Genomic DNA, 21,371 nt, shown 5'->3' on the forward strand with positions numbered 1-21,371 from the left:
AGAGGGATGAGCGATGGATTGAGTTGGGCAGGGGGTGGGGGTGGGGGGTAGCAAAGAAGAGAATGTAAGTTTGTGCGGTCTGAAAGCAGCTTAGACAGGGGATGGATTGTAAATACAAGGAGCTCTGTGGTTGCAATCTAGAAAGACAAGACACTTGGTTTTTTTTTTCAAAGCTTGTTTTTTGCACGCATGAAAAAGATTTCTGTAAAACAACATCAGCCAAATATATTCCCAGGGACAGTATGCCCACTGTGGTTTCTTTATTGCAACTGAAACCAAAACAAACTTTGTTACCAGATATCTAAATACAACAGTTAACAAAAATATCTCAGAAGCAGTCGGTTACGTTCAAAGATTTATCCTGTTTGTTCACATTACCGACGAATGATACCAAAAGAGCTATAATTTTTCTGCAAGGGTGCATAAAATAACAAGAATTATGGATGTTCAAATACTTTAATCAGTAGCGAAAACAACACAATAAATTCACTCGTTATTGTGAGATCATAATCTCGCAATAACAAAAATAAAAGGAGGAAAACATGTAATGCGAGTAGATTTATTTAGCGAGGAAAAAAATAGAATTAATAGAATTACTGGTGCTTTAATTACTACAACCCCTGCTGATATTACCTTATTTTAAGACAGTACATCTTCTCCAATAACATTGCACAAGGTCGGAGCATATCAGTAGATGGATGATTTATCCAGAGTTTCCTCTTATGCTCTTTTCCCTTTAGGATTTTTAGAAAATGATGCTTGAAGAAGGTAGATCGTGCATCAGATAAAACCTTAAGTTTTGCCATAGGTTTTGGATCAATGTTTTGTTGACCCATTTTCAGTTTGCTAGCTGACTCCTCAAGATTTTTAGCTGAAGGAGTTTGTGATGCTGTTCACTAGATTTCCAAGTTCTTTGGAGGAGAAAAGGATGAATAGCATCATTGATGCTTCATCACACTTTACAGTGGACATGAACTGTATACCTACATATTCATCCTTTGGTTCAGGTCTTTTGTTGTCCAAATTCCACTCCCCAGTTAACTCCCTACTCTGAAAGGTTAACATTTAGTCAGGTACAGAGATTCCTAAAACTGTTTTACCATAATAAAAATCTGTAGGAAATCTATTTTGCTGGTTTATCAAGGAAGACTTGTCTGGCTTCTCACAACCTACATCTGATTGACCAACCCTCTGAGTTAGTCAGACTGAGTAGTCCCACATTCAACTAGACCACACCCATAAGCAGTAATTTTCCCCTTATATTACAAATCGGTCTTGACTCTGAACCAGGTATTATTTAGTGACTCGTATGCAGGCTAGGGGTGTTGTTTTACTAACTTTGGACTTAAGGAACCTTTAAAAACATTTACACTTGCAAAGGCTTTTTTTCTGGCCCCACAACCCATTTAGGTAGCATCTAATGGTGGTTTTAGTGACTTCTTAATAAGACTTGGTAACCATGAGGTGGCACTCTTTGCAGCTCTCTAAGCTTTGAAGATGGCTCTGATCCAGCCTTGTGGTCACTGGCTAAAGGAAATGCTAGTCTGTGTCACCTCTTGTTAATGTCCCCAGGAAACTTGCAGTCATGGATTAGAAATTAGAAGTTCCTGAACACTCTGATACATTTTTTTAACAGTATAAATTAAAATACATACATTTAATTTATTTCAAATGAGACAAATATTTAGCTATTTGTGGCTGCTGAAAACATATAATTTGACCATAAACTTAGATTTTAAGACCAACTGTATTACTTTTTATGAAGAACTGCCTGGAAACACGAATATATGAAAAAGATTAGAAAGTGCAAAAGCACACTTACAAACTATGACAAAGTAACAGTGATGTATGTGACAAGCTTTGACCATAAATGTCACACTTACACTAGCACTTAGCTAACCAACACATACATGGACCACACACAGATACAGGACACATACTCTTTCCCTACACATCTGTGTGCGTATGCACACAGACACGCACCACGAACACACACACAACACATGGTCAGCTGCTCTGTGCTACGGCTCATATCTGAGTGAGGTGTAATTACGATCCAACCTGACATGCTGCAGTTAGAGCTGTGTCACAGCTGCAGTCAAGACAGCTTACTGCTCCCCTGAAATGTGCATAGATTCTCATGGATCATGTCTTCATTAATGGCTCACAGAGAGCAGAATGTGCTGCGAAGGGTTTGACTTCATGCAGCATGTAGGCACACCAAAAACCCATTAAAAGAGCAGTCGCTGTTTCCCTTGCAGCTGTATGAGCTAGTCGCTCATGATTTAAGACAATCATGCACTGAAAGAACTAAATTGTCCTGTGAGTACATTCTGCTGGCTCCGAAGCGGGTATGAGCAATGGAAGCTCATATTTGAAAGTAGGAATTGGTTCGTTATGAGTGTTTGACAGATCTATGTTGTACCTCTAGATGTAAGGCTACATGACCGTTTTGTTTAACATACAGATTTTTTTTTGTTCCACTGTGCGAGATAGTTACAAAATTTTCAACTCCTACGATATCCTTTGGACATAAAATAGTTGAAACAATATAAGTTTTGGATTAGTAAGTATTTGACATCCATAATAACCATTAAACAGACTTTTCACTCACATGTTTTGTGCAATAGTATTAAATCTGATTTTAATTACCTGGCCTGGAAAATGAGGTGGTGGGTAAGTTCTGCCTCTGTGTTTAAAAGGGGTTCCTGGTGGCCTTGTCCATGAATTAGCTGAGTTTCTTTCAGTCCCAGACTCCTTTTCTCTATGTGGACAACTAGTGGCTCTGGCAGGTGGCTCCTCATGACAAAAAGTGGACTGAAAATAACCTGAAAGAAGAGAGTTTTGGAAAAATGAAAGCGTCACTGTGCAAATTTAGGCTAAAAAGAGGAGCTGATCAGTTGAGAAGACAAAATTATTATTTTTTTTTTAAAGGCATCCTGTCCGGGAGGGTAGCACTCACAATTGTTGTCTGAGTGTCAAGGGGAGGCTTATGTATTATAATACTCCACTGATTTTAAAACTTTATAGGAAAGTGCTTTGGATTTTTTTTTCAAATGTAATAGACATGGAGTCATAAAAGAAAGGAATGGTTTCAGAGAAAAGGAGAAGAAGAGTAAAGAAGAGCTTAGAAAATACAACACCCTAGAAATCTGCTTCTACACCTGCAGAAAGAGACACAAAAAACCCTGACAAACCATTGCAAAAAACAAAATATACAGATCTGATAAGAATTATATCACTGAAAAATGCATGGTACAAGTTAAAATAATATCCATTTAGTGTCAAGCGTGGCCCAACTTATTATATCGTATCGTATTGTATGTGAAAGTGAAATTCTTAGACACATGGTATGTTGGATCTCACAATTTCTTATGTCTTTTATTAAAACAAAACATAATATTTATATTTATACACACACACACTGTATTTTTTTTAAATATCTTTTACATAATAGATTTTTTCCCAACATTTGTTAGTCACATTAATTGTTTGCAGTTATGGCACTAGAGCACAGATCTCGACTGAAACACAAATTAATAGAATGTCAGACTAAATTTTTAAATTGTGTCATAATGTGGTACAAAGGCTTGAATAGAATAGAATATACATTATTGATCCTCAGGGTGAAATTGCTTATATGTTGACAAGCTACTCCATCCACAGTATTAAATACTAGCAAATATAAACATGAAAGAGTGTGATGCTGTGCACTACGTACCAGTCTCTGCTGCATGTGTGAGTCCGGCTCAACGGTAATCAGAGTACACCAGACGTAAAGCAACGAGCCGCTGGAACAGGCCACCTGAAAGAGCACAGATCTGTTCTTATAATTACAAAGCATAATTTAAAGCAGCCCCGCTGCCACTGGAAAGATCTAGTATGTGTGATACCTCTAATGTCTTACCATAGCTGCAACAAGTTCAGACTAATCACAGGACTAAAGATCAACATGTTTCTAATTGTTTCTGCTTGGAAATAGATGCATTAGTCGCCTCCATGTTTATAGTCCTTCATCAATATTGCATTATGATGTTTTGTCCTTAAAACCATTGTTTCTTGGCTTCCTTCAGTTGTAAAATATTGAGCCTCCCTAATGCGATATTACAGGCCGAGGCGACAGACAACTGCTAGTGCCAGATAAAGGGGTATTAGAGGCAGTATAAGTCCAACAAGATTTAAAAGCTGAGAATGTACCCGACAAAAAGCTGAGGGCTCTTCAAGTCTCACTGGTCTTTGTCCCACTTACTTCTCATTAAAGCACTGAGATGCCAAGATGCATTACAAGTGGTCCAATTTATGACAGACAGGGGACTTCATTTAGTGCCGGGGACAGCACAGCGGAGCGCAGAGAGCAGAGAGCTTTCAGGCTTAATACACGAGGCTTTGCATAACTGCCTTGTTGGGTTGAGAGGGTGAAACTTTGGCAAACAGATATATAGACCAGATCTGGTAAAAAACAACAAAATAAGATCATGATAACCTTTTGTGCTTTGTTAGAACTACAGGACAGCGGCAGGAGAGATGCAAAAAGAGGAGATGAATGAGAGGCAAAGGAAAGACATTACCTCAGAGGTGATGAAGAACAGCATCAGACAAATGAGAAAAATGAGAAAAAACAAATGCTGGCATAAGAGGGTGAGACAGGTGGACAAGCCTGATGCAACAGGAAAAAGTAAAGAGTGTTAAAAATTAAAAGATGGATGAGTCGGTCAGAGTGTGGGACTGATTAATGGAACCATCTTCTAATCTGGATTTATCTCTAGTCTTTGTTCATTTCAGTCAGAGATGATCAGACCTACATTTAGAAGCTGGAAAAGCTTTTAACTTTATTATGCTAATTTAAAAAAAAAACAGAAAAGGAAAAGTTAAAGGAGAAATCACACAGGAAAAGTAAAGAGCAGGGAGAGCTGGAGCTGGGGTTGATCCAGCGGTGCGAAAGTGCCTTCAAAGCCTTTCTGTGTGCCCACATATCAGCTAGTGTTTCCTGTCTATGGTTAGTGTTGTTATGAGAGAGCATAAACTGTGTTTTCTACCTCTCAACATGGTCAGGTTATGGGCCGGAGGGCCTTTGTAAGCCTATCTGAGGGGAAGATCTCAATCTGTTTCCTAACAGTGAGCAGCAACATGGAAGCTCAGCAACTCCGGCCACCCAGAAGAGGAGGATCCGGCCACAGTTGGTGGTCCAGTCCACCAGCTCCAAACATGCGTGTGGACAGAGAGCTAACCTTGGTGTGTGCAATGTTTGTATGTATGCTTTTTTGTGTCTGGCTACCACATTTGAACAATTCTGAGCGCAAAGCATTGGCTGCAGCCAATACAATGGCACTTTTCCATCGTTCAGTGTAAACCAATTAGTTCATCTAAGAAAAGAACTCTAATGGAAGCAAGTGTTGCCTCCAACTCCACAAAACAGCCAGATATTTCAGTTACATCAGAATCCCATGGATCTGAGTCATTCAGTGTAGATCTACCTGAACAACAGAGCTGCTGCTGCTGCCCTTCTTCCTCCGCTCCAGCTCTACGTCCTGCGACCAGTCTTCGTCTCCGCGCGCTCTCATGCAGAGTTCGGTCATCTCTGCGTCTTCCAGCACGTAGGAAGGAAGTTTGGCCCCTGCTTCCAGGCAGTCACAGTGCTCCCTGACCACCGTCTGACCATCGGCTCCCACGTAGTGCTGAACAACTCGCAGCTCGATGTCCTGCTTCAGGTAGCTGCACATCACCTGCCGTCCGCAGATTATTATCTGCAAGAAAAGTTAAAAGACACACCTGGCCTTAACAACGGAACCCATGCTGTAAAATTACATATTTTATAAGATATATCATATATCGGGGCTGAAACGGTTTATTAGATTAATCCTGATGAATTGATTATCGAAGTAATTGTTAAGTAATTTAGTAGACGATTAATCGTTAACTGGAGTAAAATAGGCCACTTGCTGAAAGAACAACACAGTCAGAGCAGTAACTAATCCAAAATTGTACAAAAATATATATATGTTGCATTTAACATAAAAAAAAACTTTGTCTGCAAATATGTTTTATCCACAACTCAAGTAACATAGTTTTAGTTTCACCCAGTTAAAGTTCCATGAAAAAAATCATCTTTTATTAAGCATCTTTTTCTACAAATGATCAAGATCTGTTGTTGCATTTTAGGCAATTAAATTTTTTTATTTTTTTTTTTATTATTTTAAAAGGGAATTGAGGGGTTTATTACATTGTTTCATGCATTTCTAATATTGTGTAAAAAAGGCTAGATGAAAAATATGCAGAATGTTTACAGAATGTTTTTTGTGTCTGACTAATCAGTTAATCACCGACTGAATCAATAAAAATTATTGTTAGCGGCAGCCCTGTTATATGCTTTTTCTATGTTGTAGGTCTTATAGACCAATCAGAATGAGCTAAAATCAGTGGCAGCTCACTGAGACAACAGCAGTTTGCGACACTTCACAGAACAAACATCATACAGAAGAAAATACAAGCTGACCAATTCTCATGCATGTAGTTATTTACTTTATCTGTCAAAGCTACCGCTGTAACGCCGTGGGGTTGGTTATATGTTGGCATCTGGTTGTGGCTGAAGGGATCAGATTTATTCAAAGATAAGGACTGAAGGAAAAATGAGTGCGAACTGAAAAGTCTGCTTCATCTCCAGGATGAGTGGGAGATGTTTGACACTTTACAGCATTCACATAACAAACTGTCACTACTATGAACACGACTATGGCATCTCTGCGTTTTCACGACTTTCTCCTGCATGTGTGCAGGAAAAACTCAGACATGATTCAGCCCGGCTCTTATAGCAGGCGGCTGGCTGCTCTGTGATCTGGCTTTTGATTCCCCTGTGATCCTCTGTGGGGATTGATGGGACACATTTTATTACTGCAAAACAGATGACAACAAATTGACAAAAACAGAAAACATTCAGTTGTTAGCTAAGCAACTACTAAATCACGGGATGCAAACAGAGGGCGGGTTTAAAGTGGCTAATCCTGACGAGGGGACTTGGACAGATGCCAGGCTTTCTGCATAATCCTACAAACATGTTGTTGCTTTTTATTTCAGAGATTTTCCTCCGTGGTTTGGCGCTGGGATCTGACATCTATGTTCTTGATGTTTTTAAACTTTGATGTAAACTTACAGCATGCTTGTGCTGCAAATGCTTTATTTAAGTTCTTTTGGCGAGGGGTGGGGGTGGGAATTGGGAGTAAAGAGTACCTGCTTCTGGACGCCGTTGAGCCGCAGCACCTTGATGATGAGGGAGGCGGTGCGTCCTTTGTACTGAATGGTCCGGAGCAGCGTCCCGACGTTGTCCACGCTGAACGGCTCGGACCAGCGCCAGTTCCCCCACCCCTCGATGCAGATGTGCAACAGCTAAAAAAAACATGAGCCCAAAGAAACCAAGGCAACCAGAAAACACACATTAGTTTTTCTCAAAAGAAACAAAAAATAAAATAAAAATGAGCCTTTGTTTGCATCATTTTTGTGCGGGTAGGCTCGCTGCGGTCGGCGGCGGCAGAAACAGAAGGTTGCACACATTAAAGCAGCTGGTGGAAACCAGCCGGGGTGGAACATCATCATCAGGCCCCGTCTGTGTTTGTGCGCCTGGATGTGGAGGCTATTTTAAATAAGAGGCACTTCTTCTCCGTCATTTCGGCTAGATATCTATCGCTGCTCTGTGGAGGCCATCAATGTGTGTGGCTGGGTGTAAACACACAGCCACAAAATGACAGCAATAAACAGATGCTTTCCTGTCTTTTTCACATCTCAAACCAGTGTGGAGTGGTGACGAAATGCCAACCATTTTCCATAAAACTCCTTGTATTGTGGGTCTCAAGATGGCAAACGGGGATCAAATTAAGCAAAGCTGCAAAACATCTGCACTGGATGAAGACCACTGTTTTAATTGCACTTTCTGTTGCACAATATCCATGTTGCAAGAGTTTCAGCTGCACATTTCTGCAGACTTTTTTCTTTTTCTGTAAACACAAAGTGCAAAAAGGCAAAGGAACTGGTCAGCAATCCATCACACCTCTGCTATGCCGAGGTCATTCAGAGAGCATCTATCCACTTTTCACCACAGCTCACTAAACACAAGACAAAAACTCTCATTTGTCAAACAATGTGAATGTTGTCATAAGATTATGGTAATAATACAGGAGCAGAATCATAAATATGCAGGGAGATCTGAAGCGCCGTTCCCTCCTGAGGCCCTGTGGCTGACCTTTAACCTCAATGAACTTTTTCTGTCAGCCCTTCTGCCAAGACAATGTCAAATCTAAGAAAAAAAATAGGGGGGACAGACCAGGAGAAAGACGAAGAATACCAATGAATCTAAAAAGACAAGCAGAGATGAGAGGGGTTTACAGGCTCAATAAGCTAACAGAAAGTTAGCGACCAGATCAAAACACAGGAAAAAAAAAAAACTGTTCTGAACATTTACACTTCAGGTCATTGCTTCAATGTGGCGAACATTTAGCCAATCTGCTTTTAGAAAAACAAATTACCCTGGAGGTGAAAGAGCATGTTAGGACCTTGGTCAGGACCTTCTATGTTTCTCTCCACTGCAGCCTTTCCTCTCTGTTTGAAGACATATTTCTTTACAATAACATTCTTAATCAAAGCCGGCGCTGGCTTTCTGCAGGATCGCTCTCTGTCAGTGTTGGCTGCTTAGGAATGACTTCAATTTCTCGCAGGACGCATTCACGGAGCAAGTGGCAGAGCAGTGTAAACAGCCAGGTGGTGCAGGTTAAGGTTAAGCCCGAGGGTGGGGCAACCCTCAGGCTCCCTCCGCCAACAGCGGCCTCACAACCAAGACCGGTTCGGATTAGGACGGTTAAAGGGAAAGTTAAAAAAAAAAACAAAAAAAAACTGTAGAGTGGGATTTTCTGCAGTTTTGTTCCAAGTTTCTCGGCCAAAGGTTTGACGCGAACGAGAAGGAACCTGTCCTGTTTCCCCCTTTGGGATGAAAATCGGATTTAAGGGTATTGACTTCACCTCAGCATTACAGTGTAAAGTTTGTTTTAAATGTGGAGCGGGCAGATCCAGTGGAGATCCCAGCGTAGCCGGAGCACCATCTGCGAGAACAGATTTGTTATTTCAACACTTCTCAAACCCCCCTTCACCTTCCTCCCCGTGCCTCTGCAGACTCTATCGTGCCTGTGGCTCAACTTGACCTTTAAGGGAGAAGTCATAATAACGTCGCAGCTCACACTTCAAACGGTGACTGCCGCTTTTGTTTTAATTCGGCTAATTCTGCCCTGACTCAGGCAGTGGAAGAAAAAGCAGCGGTGACACAGATGAACTGAGCACGTAGGATAACAAGAATGAAAAATAAGAAGCTGTTTTGGCTCTTTGTGACGTACGCAGAGAAAACCCAGTCAGCCATATGTGGTCATTTTATGCACATTCTTTAGGCCCAGTCTCACATTTTATTATTCATTCAGAAAAAGAAGGATATTTTGAAGAATTCATTAATTGACACGTAAATAGTTACTGAATTACTTGTTGATGAAATGCAGTAATTTAATAGTAGTCCATGTAACATCATTTTATTTATTCATTTCGAACAGAAAAAAATAAAAACAAGAAAAAAAAATTCAATTAAAACAAATGATCATGCCCAATTGACATGCAATTTTACATGATTTGTTTAAAAAGGCGCAGGTAGAAGATACAAGACCCTCTAATACTCATTAACTTATAAACATTTAAATATCTATACACCAGATAAACTTCATTTCCACATTACATGACACTTAAATCTCACATTCAATGTCCAATTATTAATACATTTTTAACATAATCAATGACATGTTTGGTCTTTGAAACACCTTATACAACATATTTCCCAATAAGCTCCTTTTTAAACAGTCTTTTTTAAGCTGGTTTATATTTGTACTTTGGTTTCAGGTTGTATGGATTGTTTTAAAAGGTTCTATTGACTCTAGTGGCCTTTATTTGATAGTGAATTGACAGGAAAGTGGGTAATGAAAGTAGGGGGAAGACATGCAGCAAAGGTCACCAGGCCAGGAATCGAACCTGCGACAGCTGCATTGAGGACTAAGGCCTCCATATGTGGGTTGTGCCTAACCCCCGCGCCACCACAGCACACCCATGTTGTATAGATTTTAAAGTATGGAATGATAAAAGGGAGAAACTGATTAAAATATGTTTGAATGATAATTTTTGTCATCCAAACAAGAACTATCGTGTCAGACTGATGTGAAACAAAAACATTGTAAAAATACTGATACACGCTCTGTACAACGTTGTGTTTTTTATTAATAATTTAAAAACCATTTTAGCTCCACAGTCGTAACATCCGATGCTAGTTGAATTCTAATCTCTTCTGCTTAGAAATATTTCGAAGGCTCCTACGCTCACCCGCAGCAGCTGGCCTGCGGTACACACTTGGCTTCCAAAACCAACTAAGAGCATATCTCTTACAATATTTTCCCAGGTTTTCTATTGAGTGTGAAATAAAAACTTCCATCTTTCTTCATATCCCTTTAATCCCAGGAGAAAGATTGCGATAAGGTTGATTTGTGGTGGACATTAAGTTTCAGAGCTGCTACTTTCAGGAGAGATGTTTTTTTTGTTGCTTTTTTTCCGATTAACCCTAAAGAGAACGCTCTCTGTAGGCAAATGCAGTCCAAGTTATTTTACTCACTCAACACACATTAGAAAATGTTATTTATTGCCAAAATAATAGTGTACTTTACACCTACTGGCATCCCTGGTGAAGTTTAAGTCTTAAAATAAACCAATTTTTTTACTGTGGCAGCATAATCTCACACTGACATGTTTAAACAATCCCTTTAGATTGAGAACATATTTATTAGGCGGCGGCGGGCAGGGGGGGATCGCATTAGGAAATAATTTGTTTTTGGTACAAATTTACCCGTTCAGTGCTTTTTCAATACTTTCGACAGCCGCTCTTTTCAACTCTCCTCAAAGGTCAGCTGGATTTATGTCAGAGGACTGCGATGTCCGTGTAGGAAGGCTTGTGTCAAACATTTCAGTCACAAACAATTTCGGGTTTTATGGCAGAGTCCGCAAGATTTTTATTTAACGTGTCTTTCTGCTATTTCAAAGTGTTCATGATGTCATGTACTCTAATAAGATTCCCAGGACCTTTGGAAGAAAAACATGGCAACGGCACCACGAAGCCTCCACCACACCGAAAGGGTCGTGAGGTGTTTTTCCATATATTCATCTTTTTGTTACACGTGTTTGTTGCCAAACATCATCTTTATCTCATCTGGCCAGATGCACATAGTTCCAGGTGAAATCCTTGTGGAATTAAGCAAACTTCGCATGCTTACATTTTCGATGATGGACACAGAAAAAGTCATTTTTTTCCCCGGCCTCCACCAAAAAAAAAGTGGTTGATATGTAAACAGCATCCTATTGTTTTGGATACTGAGTAATCTTAAAATGCCATCATTTGTTGCAGCTCTCTGACACTGAGCTTTTGGACATGTTTTTTATCTCGTTTACTGTATTTATCTTGCTCTGCCGCAAGATAAATACAACTCTTTAAAGTGGAACTAAACAGTAAATTAACTTTTGTGCTGATAAACTGTCTAAATAGGTCATTTAAGGTTCTATCTTTGTGCTTCTTCGTGAAATTTGACATTTTTATTTTGCCAAGCACCATCTCATGCCTGGACTCCTGTTGAACTGTGCTAATGCTGTTGGATTCTCCCGTTTGTGTAAAACGACACGGCTTTTTGTCACTCAACCCAGCGTTCGGATGGAAAATCATGTCACAGCTCTTGCAGATTTTCTTTCCTCCTGACCGCGGTCTCGCTTTCCTTGCCCACACTCGGCTATGTCTCTCAGTGTCTCTTGGCGCTGCCCACTTTGCTAAGGTTTTTCAAACTTTGTCAGGGGCGGGGTTAAGTGAGTAAACCTGATATAAAGGCATAATTCCGCCCCTTTGGTCAAATTTGGAAGAACTTCTGAGGGACACTGAGGGAATTGCCAAATGTGGGGATGAGAGCAGGAGTGTGATCAGGACAAGGGACAACACTGTTGCTTACTTTGCTGCGATATTAAATAAAGGCAAGTTAAAATGAGTTTTTTCATAGCAATGTAAAACGTAAGCCCAGGTACCACCTAAATCAGATGTCCCAGTGTAAGTGAATGCAGCACATAATGATTGGTGAGGTATGTAGCGCGCCCTTTAAGGTCCGTTTGAACCTTAGCGGGAGCTTGCACTTCATAAACAACGTTTGGTGTACCTACAGTGGGGCTGTGTGGTGAACTTCAGCTAAACTGAAAGCAACACAGATGGCAGCGTGCTGTGTCTCTGAATAAAGTAAATACTGGTGACATCTGAGAACTGTGATGTTTTTTTTTCTTGTGTTAAAACTGGCAATAGAACTGAATTTGTATAGTGAGACACAGGGCAAGAGACAAAAAAAAAATTGGGAAAAAATTATGATCAGAGCCTATGATTCAAAGAGCACAGCGGAGCATGCAGAGCAGCTCGCTTTCCAGGCTGACCAGCTGCTTCCTCCTCACTCCACTTCGCTAAGCTGCTGTTGCACAGAGCATACAATACCAATAAACAGATTTATAGATTACAACAGAGCCGGTGCCGAATTTAGTGCGCAAGATCCATTACCAGGTTATGTGAACAAAGAGCGCCGGATCACGGGAACACGATGAACACAACTTTAAGAGTAAACGTTACAGAACGGTCCGGCGCTTAAAATCTAAAACCGGAGAATATCGGTGATGGACTGAGACGTTCTGACGAGGTTAAGAAAAAGAAAAACAAGTGAACATGTGTTAGTGTTGCAATGCCAGCAGAACATTTTTCTGGTTTTACTTTGACTTTTGGTTCAGATGGATGGATGAGGTGTCAAGGAAAATACACTTGTATGTGGAGGATTTCAAAGTCCCATTTCAACTAAAATGTAGCAACTGTAAAGAGTGACAGAAAGAGGCTTCTGAATATTGAACTAAATGACACAAATCCTGTTCCATTCAAAATGTATGCAAATCAATTTCTAACATTGTTTTTCCTTCTTCCTTCATCTTCTTCATATCTGCTTTAATTGAAGCAGAGAAGCAATGTCAGCAGTGTGTTTATTTTTTAACGGTGTAGAAAGTGCGTGTATCTATACATGTATTTATAAGCACACACACCAAAAGCTATATTAATAACAATAACAATGTCTTTTCATGTGGATGTATTGCTACTTGGCTGAATCACTGAATCACTACATGAAAGCAAAGGCACAAAATTCCAGCTGCCATTAAATGATCATGTGTTATCACAATCCAAATTTTACAATTTTGTTGATACAATCGCATGTACTGAGTCAACCATGCACATCATGTGGACGATGTCACTCCTGCTGCCTTTACTCATTGCTTGATCTGATCCCTGTAGAAAGTTATTACTAACAGATTTCCCTGTAAAAGACAGTAGGAATATCGGTCCATTAAGCAACATTTATCGAAACTGAAAAAGTTTGCGCATTGTGTCAAATATCAGCATTAGATTTTTTAAAAAAGGAATAAGAGTCATTTATAATTATAACGTCTTTGTCTAATTGCACCCCACCAGTATTTTTTACATAATGGAAAACATATGTAAAAAATTTTACATATGTAAAATGTATTATACATTTTCATGCTGTCAAAATCTGACCAGCTACATTGGTGTATTAATATTTGTTAGTATCCGATTTTATGAAAGTCCCCTAAGATGGACCCCCAACACTTTTCATATCTGCACTGTCATGTACCGAGTTTAAAATGCAGCTCTTGCTTTTCTTTTTTTCTTTGGCATTTTTAAGGTTTGACACGCTGCACAGTTGGGCATCAGGATACATTTGCTAAAACGTCCACTCATGGAAAAATTAGAAACTGTAAAATATATTCCAACTGTACATATTATAATTCAATCCCAGTTGTATAGAAATATAGAAATAGATTCCTAACCCAATTCGTTCCGGCACCACAGTTTTTTGGCCCACCTCAACATACACCTGACTGCCAACATATGACGTATATTACATGTAATGTATATGACCGTACTAACGTAGCATTTTATGCATTTTACCAGCATCATTTATGGTTATGTACTTTAGAGTCTACAAGTATTTCTGAGCGCTTTGCCGTGGTAAAGCCTTGACGTCCATTTCTAAATCAAACACTGCACAAAACTTGTGACTAATCTGAAAGTAACAGAGAACACCTGCCTAACAAACAAAATGTCAGATGGACAGATTGATTAAATTAAATTCCACAAAAAAAAATCACATTGGAGCAATAAATGGTCTAAAACATCAAATGAGTACCATATGAACTCTCCGAAACCCCAAAACCCGAGATTTGCGATTGCCATGGAGACCCAACCCAAACATGAGACTGTGAACATTAAGAAATGGTGTTAATTTCAGAGGAACATCAACCGCACCTCAGTTCTGAGTTGCATGTACTGAGTCAACCATGCACATCATGCGGACGATGTCACTCCTGCTGCCTTTACTCATTGCTTGATCTGATCCCTGTAGAAAGTTATTACTAACAGATTTCCCTGTAAAAGACAGTAGGGATATCGGTCATAAGTTAAGCAATGACTGTTAACTTCCTGGTGAACAGAAGGTCATTTTAGCTTTTACTGGGAATAGCTCATATTTCAGCTTTAATAATGAGTGTTACATTAAACACAGACGCAGCGTGAGACACGGGGGATTTATGCCTCCAACCCATGGGCTCCTGCAGACAGACTGAGTCAGTCCTGCCTCTTGTAACCACTATCCATCTATTGTCCTCAGGCAGGAATGTGCTGCAGTACACAAAAACACAAATTATGCGTCTGTCCGCTGTGAGAATGTAATCAGCCATCCTGGATGCTGCGCAGATGGCGCAAAGCTGCCGTGGTCATCGGTTGTTTATCCATTACTACCGTTTATTCTTTCCATTTCATTCAAACAATAATAGGAGTCTTGAGATTTACGGACATGTGGAGGTATAAACAACACCAGTAGCTTTGCTCACAAGTCCGCCCCCCAAAAAAAAGTAAAAAAAAAAATCCCAAACAGTTCAGACACATCTTTGATGGTTTATTAAAATCATGTGAGTTCAGTGTCAAACACTGACAGCTTAAAAATAGTTTGAGGAGTCTCTGTACTGCCAATCTTATTTAATGTTACACAGGCGCAGATGAAAAGAACAGAGATGTGAAGCAGAGGCCTGGTCTTGTCTAGTGAAATTACTCTGGGACAAGAGACTTAGCTACCCACCTAACAAATTGGAAGCAGGTTGAGATTCAGACAGCAAAACAAAAGAATATGGATTGCTTTGCCTTTAAAATAAAATAATAAAAAAATTACTCTCACAAAGAATAGTAAGACAGAGCAAAGGAACAGCATTGAGACAGAAAGGGCTAACCCGTGTAAAACGAGGGGATTATGGTGGCTTTCACAGCTGTCTACAATGCCTTTTCTTCTTTAGCACTCTCTTTCTGACAAGAGAAGAAAAAGCTGCGCAACATCAAAGTCAAGATTTGCAAGTCTAAGAGGTGGTTTGGGAACTGGAAGAAGGTACAGAGAAAAGACATTGTGTGGGTCCATTGTTGACAGGGGGATGTTAAGAAGTTTATGCTTGGCTAACATTGTTCCATCGCTCCTCTGGTTTCTGCTAAGGCATGGTGGACGTGCGAGGACCTCCAGGGCTTCAGGATACGCAGAAGGAGCAAGTGCTTGCACCAACCAAAAAAGGCTTGACAAAAGGAGCACTGTCTCACTGTCTGAAGGGAGAGAGGTTTGAAAACCACATAGAAGGAGAATAACAGAATTAGTGGTCAAAGACCTTTAGAAGAACAGAAGCATTGTCACAGTCTGGGGAGAAAAAGAAAGATAAAACAGCCGACCAAGATGAACACAACTGAGGGAGACTTCCAGTATGTGATGTACACTTCCATATTTTATCAGTTTCAGATAAATTACCTCCTAAATATCACCCATTTGATCTTCCTGTGACATAGTCAGGACACAAAGTTCAAGTCAGAACCATTCAGCTCACTGCAGGGGAGACCTCAGCTGCTCATGCCATGACCACAACTCCAGTGCTTCCACTGTGGGCAGACTGCAGTCTAACTCAGACAACATGTATGCAATTGATATCCTCCCTTGTTTGATAACGCATTGTAACACTTGACAACAGAAAAGCCTGCTACCATGTAGCAAAACCACAAGCTCTCCTCCTAAATAAGAAATTAATCATTGCTTGACCCCACACAGCTGCCTCCAACCACAAAGCTCAAGACTGGGTAATGTAATTTAAATCCAGGAACATATAGAAAACATACCTCCACATCATGTTCATTCAATAAAATAATATTTCCATAAAGTGCATGTATGCTACGGTAATTTTCTAACCTTTTCTCTTGTTTTTTTTTTTTTGCAACCAAAACACATTATTCTGATCCCAGTTCATGGAACCCCGGCACTGTTTCCCCCAGGAGTCATGAGTTGTAAAGTCATTAAAGGTACTACAGCTTTGTGACTCTGCTTCTGGACCACTACCCAGCACCACGGTACTGTCCATGGTGCTGAAACCAGGACGGCATCGTCAACTGCAGGGCTAATAAATCATTCACCTTTGCTTCCTTTTTGTTTGATGGAATAAAATGGAGTGCAGAGAAGAGCCAACTACCTGACAGGAGCAGTTGGGACGTTTTTGCCTTTCTTCAATAGACTGAGTGTTGTTAGGTCTTCCTATCATTGTGTCTGCTTGAAAGAGCAGGCGAAACCTTTACAATACTTGTAAATCAATCAATCAATCCAATTTTATTTGTATAGCACATTTCAGCAGCAAGGCATTTCAAGGTGCTTTACATAATTAAAGAAAAAATAAAAACAGCATGTGACATTGAATAAACAGTAAGAAAGAGAAAGAGATTTTGAAAAAAAAAAGATAAAAAAAGATAAAAACATACTTTTGTTACGGAATTTAAGCACTTGTCGTTGCCGGACTCCGCCGTCCGTTTAACACGGGTATTATCCAGGCCCCGTCCTGGTAATATCCAATACAAGTAATTGGATATTATTATACTCACCTACCAAATAGCTTCTCAAATATACACATTTATTTATGTTAAGTTACATGGCAGCTTGGTAGACTAAAACACTTCTTTCACCAACTTCCTTTGGTCAGTCTCTGATTAGGGCTGGACCATAATGTTGAAAAACCTATCGATGATTATGAATTAGTTTTTTCTTTTTAATAACTGAAATACTGCCAAACTGTTGTCATGACCTTTCCCGTATTGTGCAGTTTTCACTTAACACCATTGTTTTTTTTTTTATTTTTAAGCAGCTATGACATGAAACCTGAAACTGCTGCTGAGCGAAGTACTCAGCAGATTGTTGCTAGGTAACCAGAGTGAGCAAGTTAGCTGATGCCACCCAGAGGTTGAGCCGCTTTTAAAATCCTTTCATCTCTCTGACAAGCCTATTCATTAAGGATTTGCGATTAGCTCTAGCCTTATATAATTTGATTTGAATACCGTTTCTACTTACAGTGAGGAAAAATTCCATATAGAAAAGAAATAGAAAACACAAAAAAACAAGCCCTATATCGCCTTCAGTATATGTTTTGTATATTGTACAATATAAGCCACATACGATTTACTCTTGAAAGTGGCCACTTTTGCATTTATTTCATACAATATAAGTAAGTACTCAAATTATATAAGTTTCATTTTGTAAAGATTTACTGAGGATCTTATACTTGGCATAGTATAAGATGTTAGGCAATAAATACAAGTTTGAAAAAAAAAGATACAAATCTTATAAGAATTACATTACTGTTAGATATAACCAACTCTGAAGTGAAAATGGTGGGAACTAAATTCAGTAATTACTTGTAATATAACATATTTTTGGCTGATACAATTTTTTTGTTTGAAAAGCAGCTAAATATAGTAATATAACAATATACGTTGTTAACAGCGCGCACGTACAGACGAGATCTGGTGGGCTAATTTACTGAAACATCTTCCCTACCTAAAGTATTTTAATGTTTATTGAAATGTGCTGTCCTTCTGTCAGTACTTCCACAACTTACATCATTTGTGGATCCAAGCTGACATCATTTTCTGTCATAATGCAGCTGCGGTTGTTGTTCTTTTAAAGCCAGGAATTTGACGGAGGTGATGAAAGCGTAATATGTAAACTGCTAATATGCTGGAAAGCTACAGAGTTTTATGCATCTCTCATCAAACTGGATTGACTGAATTAAACTTCTAATGTCAAAGGGAGTGTTTCCTGTCAGGCGAACCACATGAAGAGCAAAATCCCACAGTAACAGAATGTGAAAACAGTCCCAACATCACCTAAGACTGAATAAACAATGTTCTAGAGTTCTGAGTGAGTTTTGGAGGAATGTAACACATATTGAATACTTTACACCAATCAAGAAGGAATAGCTCATTATGAGGAAGGAAGCCATGTTTATGGGGTGGATCTCAAATGTCGACACACTTTTGTTAAAATGCCAGCTTTTTTTTTTGATATAAAGAATTGGACAATAATAAATAATTTCAAAACCTTTTCCAAATAATGTGACATTTTCCCCATGCAACTGAAGTGAAAACAAACAAATCTGTTGGAATGAACACTATGTGGCCAGTCAAAGATCTCCAAATCCATCAGATGGTGAGAAAGAAGCCATCTTCAGGTGAGCCCACAGATTCTAGAATGTGATTCTAGAACTCACATGAAGCCATTTATGTCTTAATTAGGATGCATACTCAGGGATACTCGGAGTGAATGTGCAAAATCTAGGCAGGCATTTTTCTAAGAAGTCATTCTGACTATTAAAAATATTATTTGTTCATTTCTATAGCAAACAAACAGAGTGGAAAAGAAAAGTCTGTTATAAGTCTTGTTTTTTTGTGTTCTGGCTCAGATTCTGAAGGGTTTTTCTTTTTCTTCTCATCCAACACACAACAGAACAAAAAAAGTTTTATTTTTTCAGATTTTTCTTTTTCCTCACAAAGTATAAGCAAAAGAGAAAAAAAAAGGAAAGCAAAGCCCTTTATGTCTTTAGATTTTTTATTAAGGTGGCTTGAGATGACATGTGTTGTGAATTAGTGCCATGTAAATAAACTGAACTGAATTGACATAATATTTACATGTCCTATGTAGAACTTTTACTTTTCAGCCTCCTCTTCATCTCAGAGTTTGGGTCCAGGAGGCAGACATCCTGTCTACTTTTAAGACTCGGGTTAAATCTTTTCTTTATGATCAAATTTAAAGTTAGATGGGCTTAAGTTCTCCTGAGCTACAGTATCTCTATAATTATGTTGCTACAGGCTTAGACTGCTGGAGGACAAACTGAGCACTATTTCTTTCTTTGGTCCTTTCAGCTACTTCTCTCCTATTACGCATTAAATGCATTTACTGCTGCCATTAACTTTATGTTCTCTGTATGTTTTTTTTTCTCTTGACATAAGCTACGTCTGGTCTGGCATTTTCTGATTAGTTGTGCCAAATTCCTGGAGTGGGCCATCGGCTGAGCTACTGCTGCCAGTAATCATTTTATGTTCTCTTTCTATAGATAATACATCAGGCCCCATCTTTCTGTGTTTAACCCCGGGGTTTAAGACTTAACCCCTGGCAGCTAGAACGCTCCCTTTGTTTGAATTGTGTAGTGTTACTTTCCATCTGAATGAATCCCTCATTTAAAAAAAAACTCTGTCAGAGAAGATAAAAATGCTCAGAATCTACTTTGGAATCAGCCAAAAGTCACTTGTCCAGGATAGTTTTCACTAATGCCAACAAATCCCTGTTTAGATTTATTTCTACCTTAAAGTAGGTGCTGCTGAAAGTTGGAGGTTGATTAATACACAGCGGATGTATTTGAACCTTTGAAGCTAAAAACTGTTCAGCACAGTTTTATTGTTGGCTGATATTTGTAGGTACAAGAACATCGGAGCAGCTTTAATTGTATAATTTGAAGTTTAATCTCCACCAAGTGCAACAACTAATATGATGAGTTTGTCAAGAAGGGACATCTGGGCGCGACGTAGGCTTGCTGTGGCTGTGCAGACTGTAGCGCAGAACAAATTAAACAATAATTGCAATCGTAAGTGTTGAAAAAAACCTGAAGAGGTAGTCATTCAAGAATGGTTCTTTTTTTTTTTTCTTTTGATGCATTTACAGGATAATTTTACAAATTCTGACAGCTTTGGCCTTGATCTTTCTCGTTAGTCCTCAGAGGTGCTAAAAAGTCATACTTTATTCAGCATGTGGTACATGTTGTTACAGTACACCGACTGTTTCCACCCTGATGAACAATTAACCAGGCCTCTGTTGGGGCAGATTCTTCATCTTCATGCATCATTTGATCACGTCCCTATTTACTAGTTTGAACTTTAACTAAAGTCATAACAAACCTTGAACTCTGTGGGCTTCCAATATAAAATGTTTCTCCAATAGTGCTTTTGATACCAGCATTGTTCTCTATATTTTGACCATATTAGTTAACATAAGTTAATTCTCACAAGAACAAATGTAACATTTGACAGACACAGTAGATGTTAAAGATCCAGTTATCCTTTAAAAAAAAGCTAAATCAGTTTCTATGAAGACAGCATTATATAATAAACTAGGAACAACAAATAATTCTATCAATCAGAAAAAACCCCCCAACATATAACTACATTCTTTTTCAATGAATCACGAGCAGCAATCATTGCTACATAAATGTTCAGTTTTGGATACTGACAGCTTCAGCCAATGAAAACATTCCCTTTCAGTCCTCTCCCTGTCACACAGTTTCATACCAATTAGCACTCTGGCATGGCTGCTGCCAGCAACACAGTCATTCCAACCACAAACTAACAGCCCTGGCCCCCATCTCTTGCCCTTTGTTCTCACGAGTCCCGCAGAATCAAAAAACACCAAACCGGTGCAGACGCACAAAAAAATTACACCTGTTTCAGATAACAAAATACCCGAAACATTGAAGCAAGCGGACATTTCCAAAGAGGGGAGAAAAAAGTCCAGTGGAAGTTTGCTTCTGGAACAAATTAGAATTTATTCAAACTCAGTAATATTTCTTGTAGATACTTAAAAAGTCCTTTCCAAATCCAGGGGGCTTTTTACGCCCCTCTCCCTTCTAACCACAGTAACCACTGGGATTTCCATCAGCCAGGCTGCATCCTGTACTGAGCAGCCAGATATTTCAACCATCCACACCACACCACAGGCTAGAGCCCTGAAAAACAGAAGGGTGGGGATGGTACGTGTCTCAGAGTGGGACGTTAGGAGTCTGCATACTTAGACAAATGATCGTTCTTTTTTTTTTTTTTAATTGGTGATGAGTTAATC

The 21,371-nt window shown here is 39.2% G+C and overlaps 1 protein-coding gene across 3 annotated transcripts in view; it reads right to left on the reverse strand.

The window, feature by feature from the left end:
• Window positions 1-21,371, reverse strand: part of vps13b (vacuolar protein sorting 13 homolog B) — a 312,942-nt gene that overhangs the window by 29,233 nt on the left and 262,338 nt on the right. For all 3 annotated transcript variants that reach the window (XM_008432898.2, XM_008432900.2, XM_008432899.2), the window contains 4 exons: window positions 7,225-7,380; window positions 5,475-5,744; window positions 3,722-3,805; window positions 2,653-2,828 (listed from right to left, as the gene is read on the reverse strand). In XM_008432898.2, the coding sequence (XP_008431120.1) occupies window positions 2,653-2,828; window positions 3,722-3,805; window positions 5,475-5,744; window positions 7,225-7,380 (686 nt within the window). The remainder of the gene's footprint in view (window positions 1-2,652; window positions 2,829-3,721; window positions 3,806-5,474; window positions 5,745-7,224; window positions 7,381-21,371) is intronic.

The sequence above is a fragment of the Poecilia reticulata genome, linkage group LG16 (assembly GCF_000633615.1).
Source record: "Poecilia reticulata strain Guanapo linkage group LG16, Guppy_female_1.0+MT, whole genome shotgun sequence".
Lineage (NCBI taxonomy): Eukaryota > Metazoa > Chordata > Actinopteri > Cyprinodontiformes > Poeciliidae > Poecilia > Poecilia reticulata.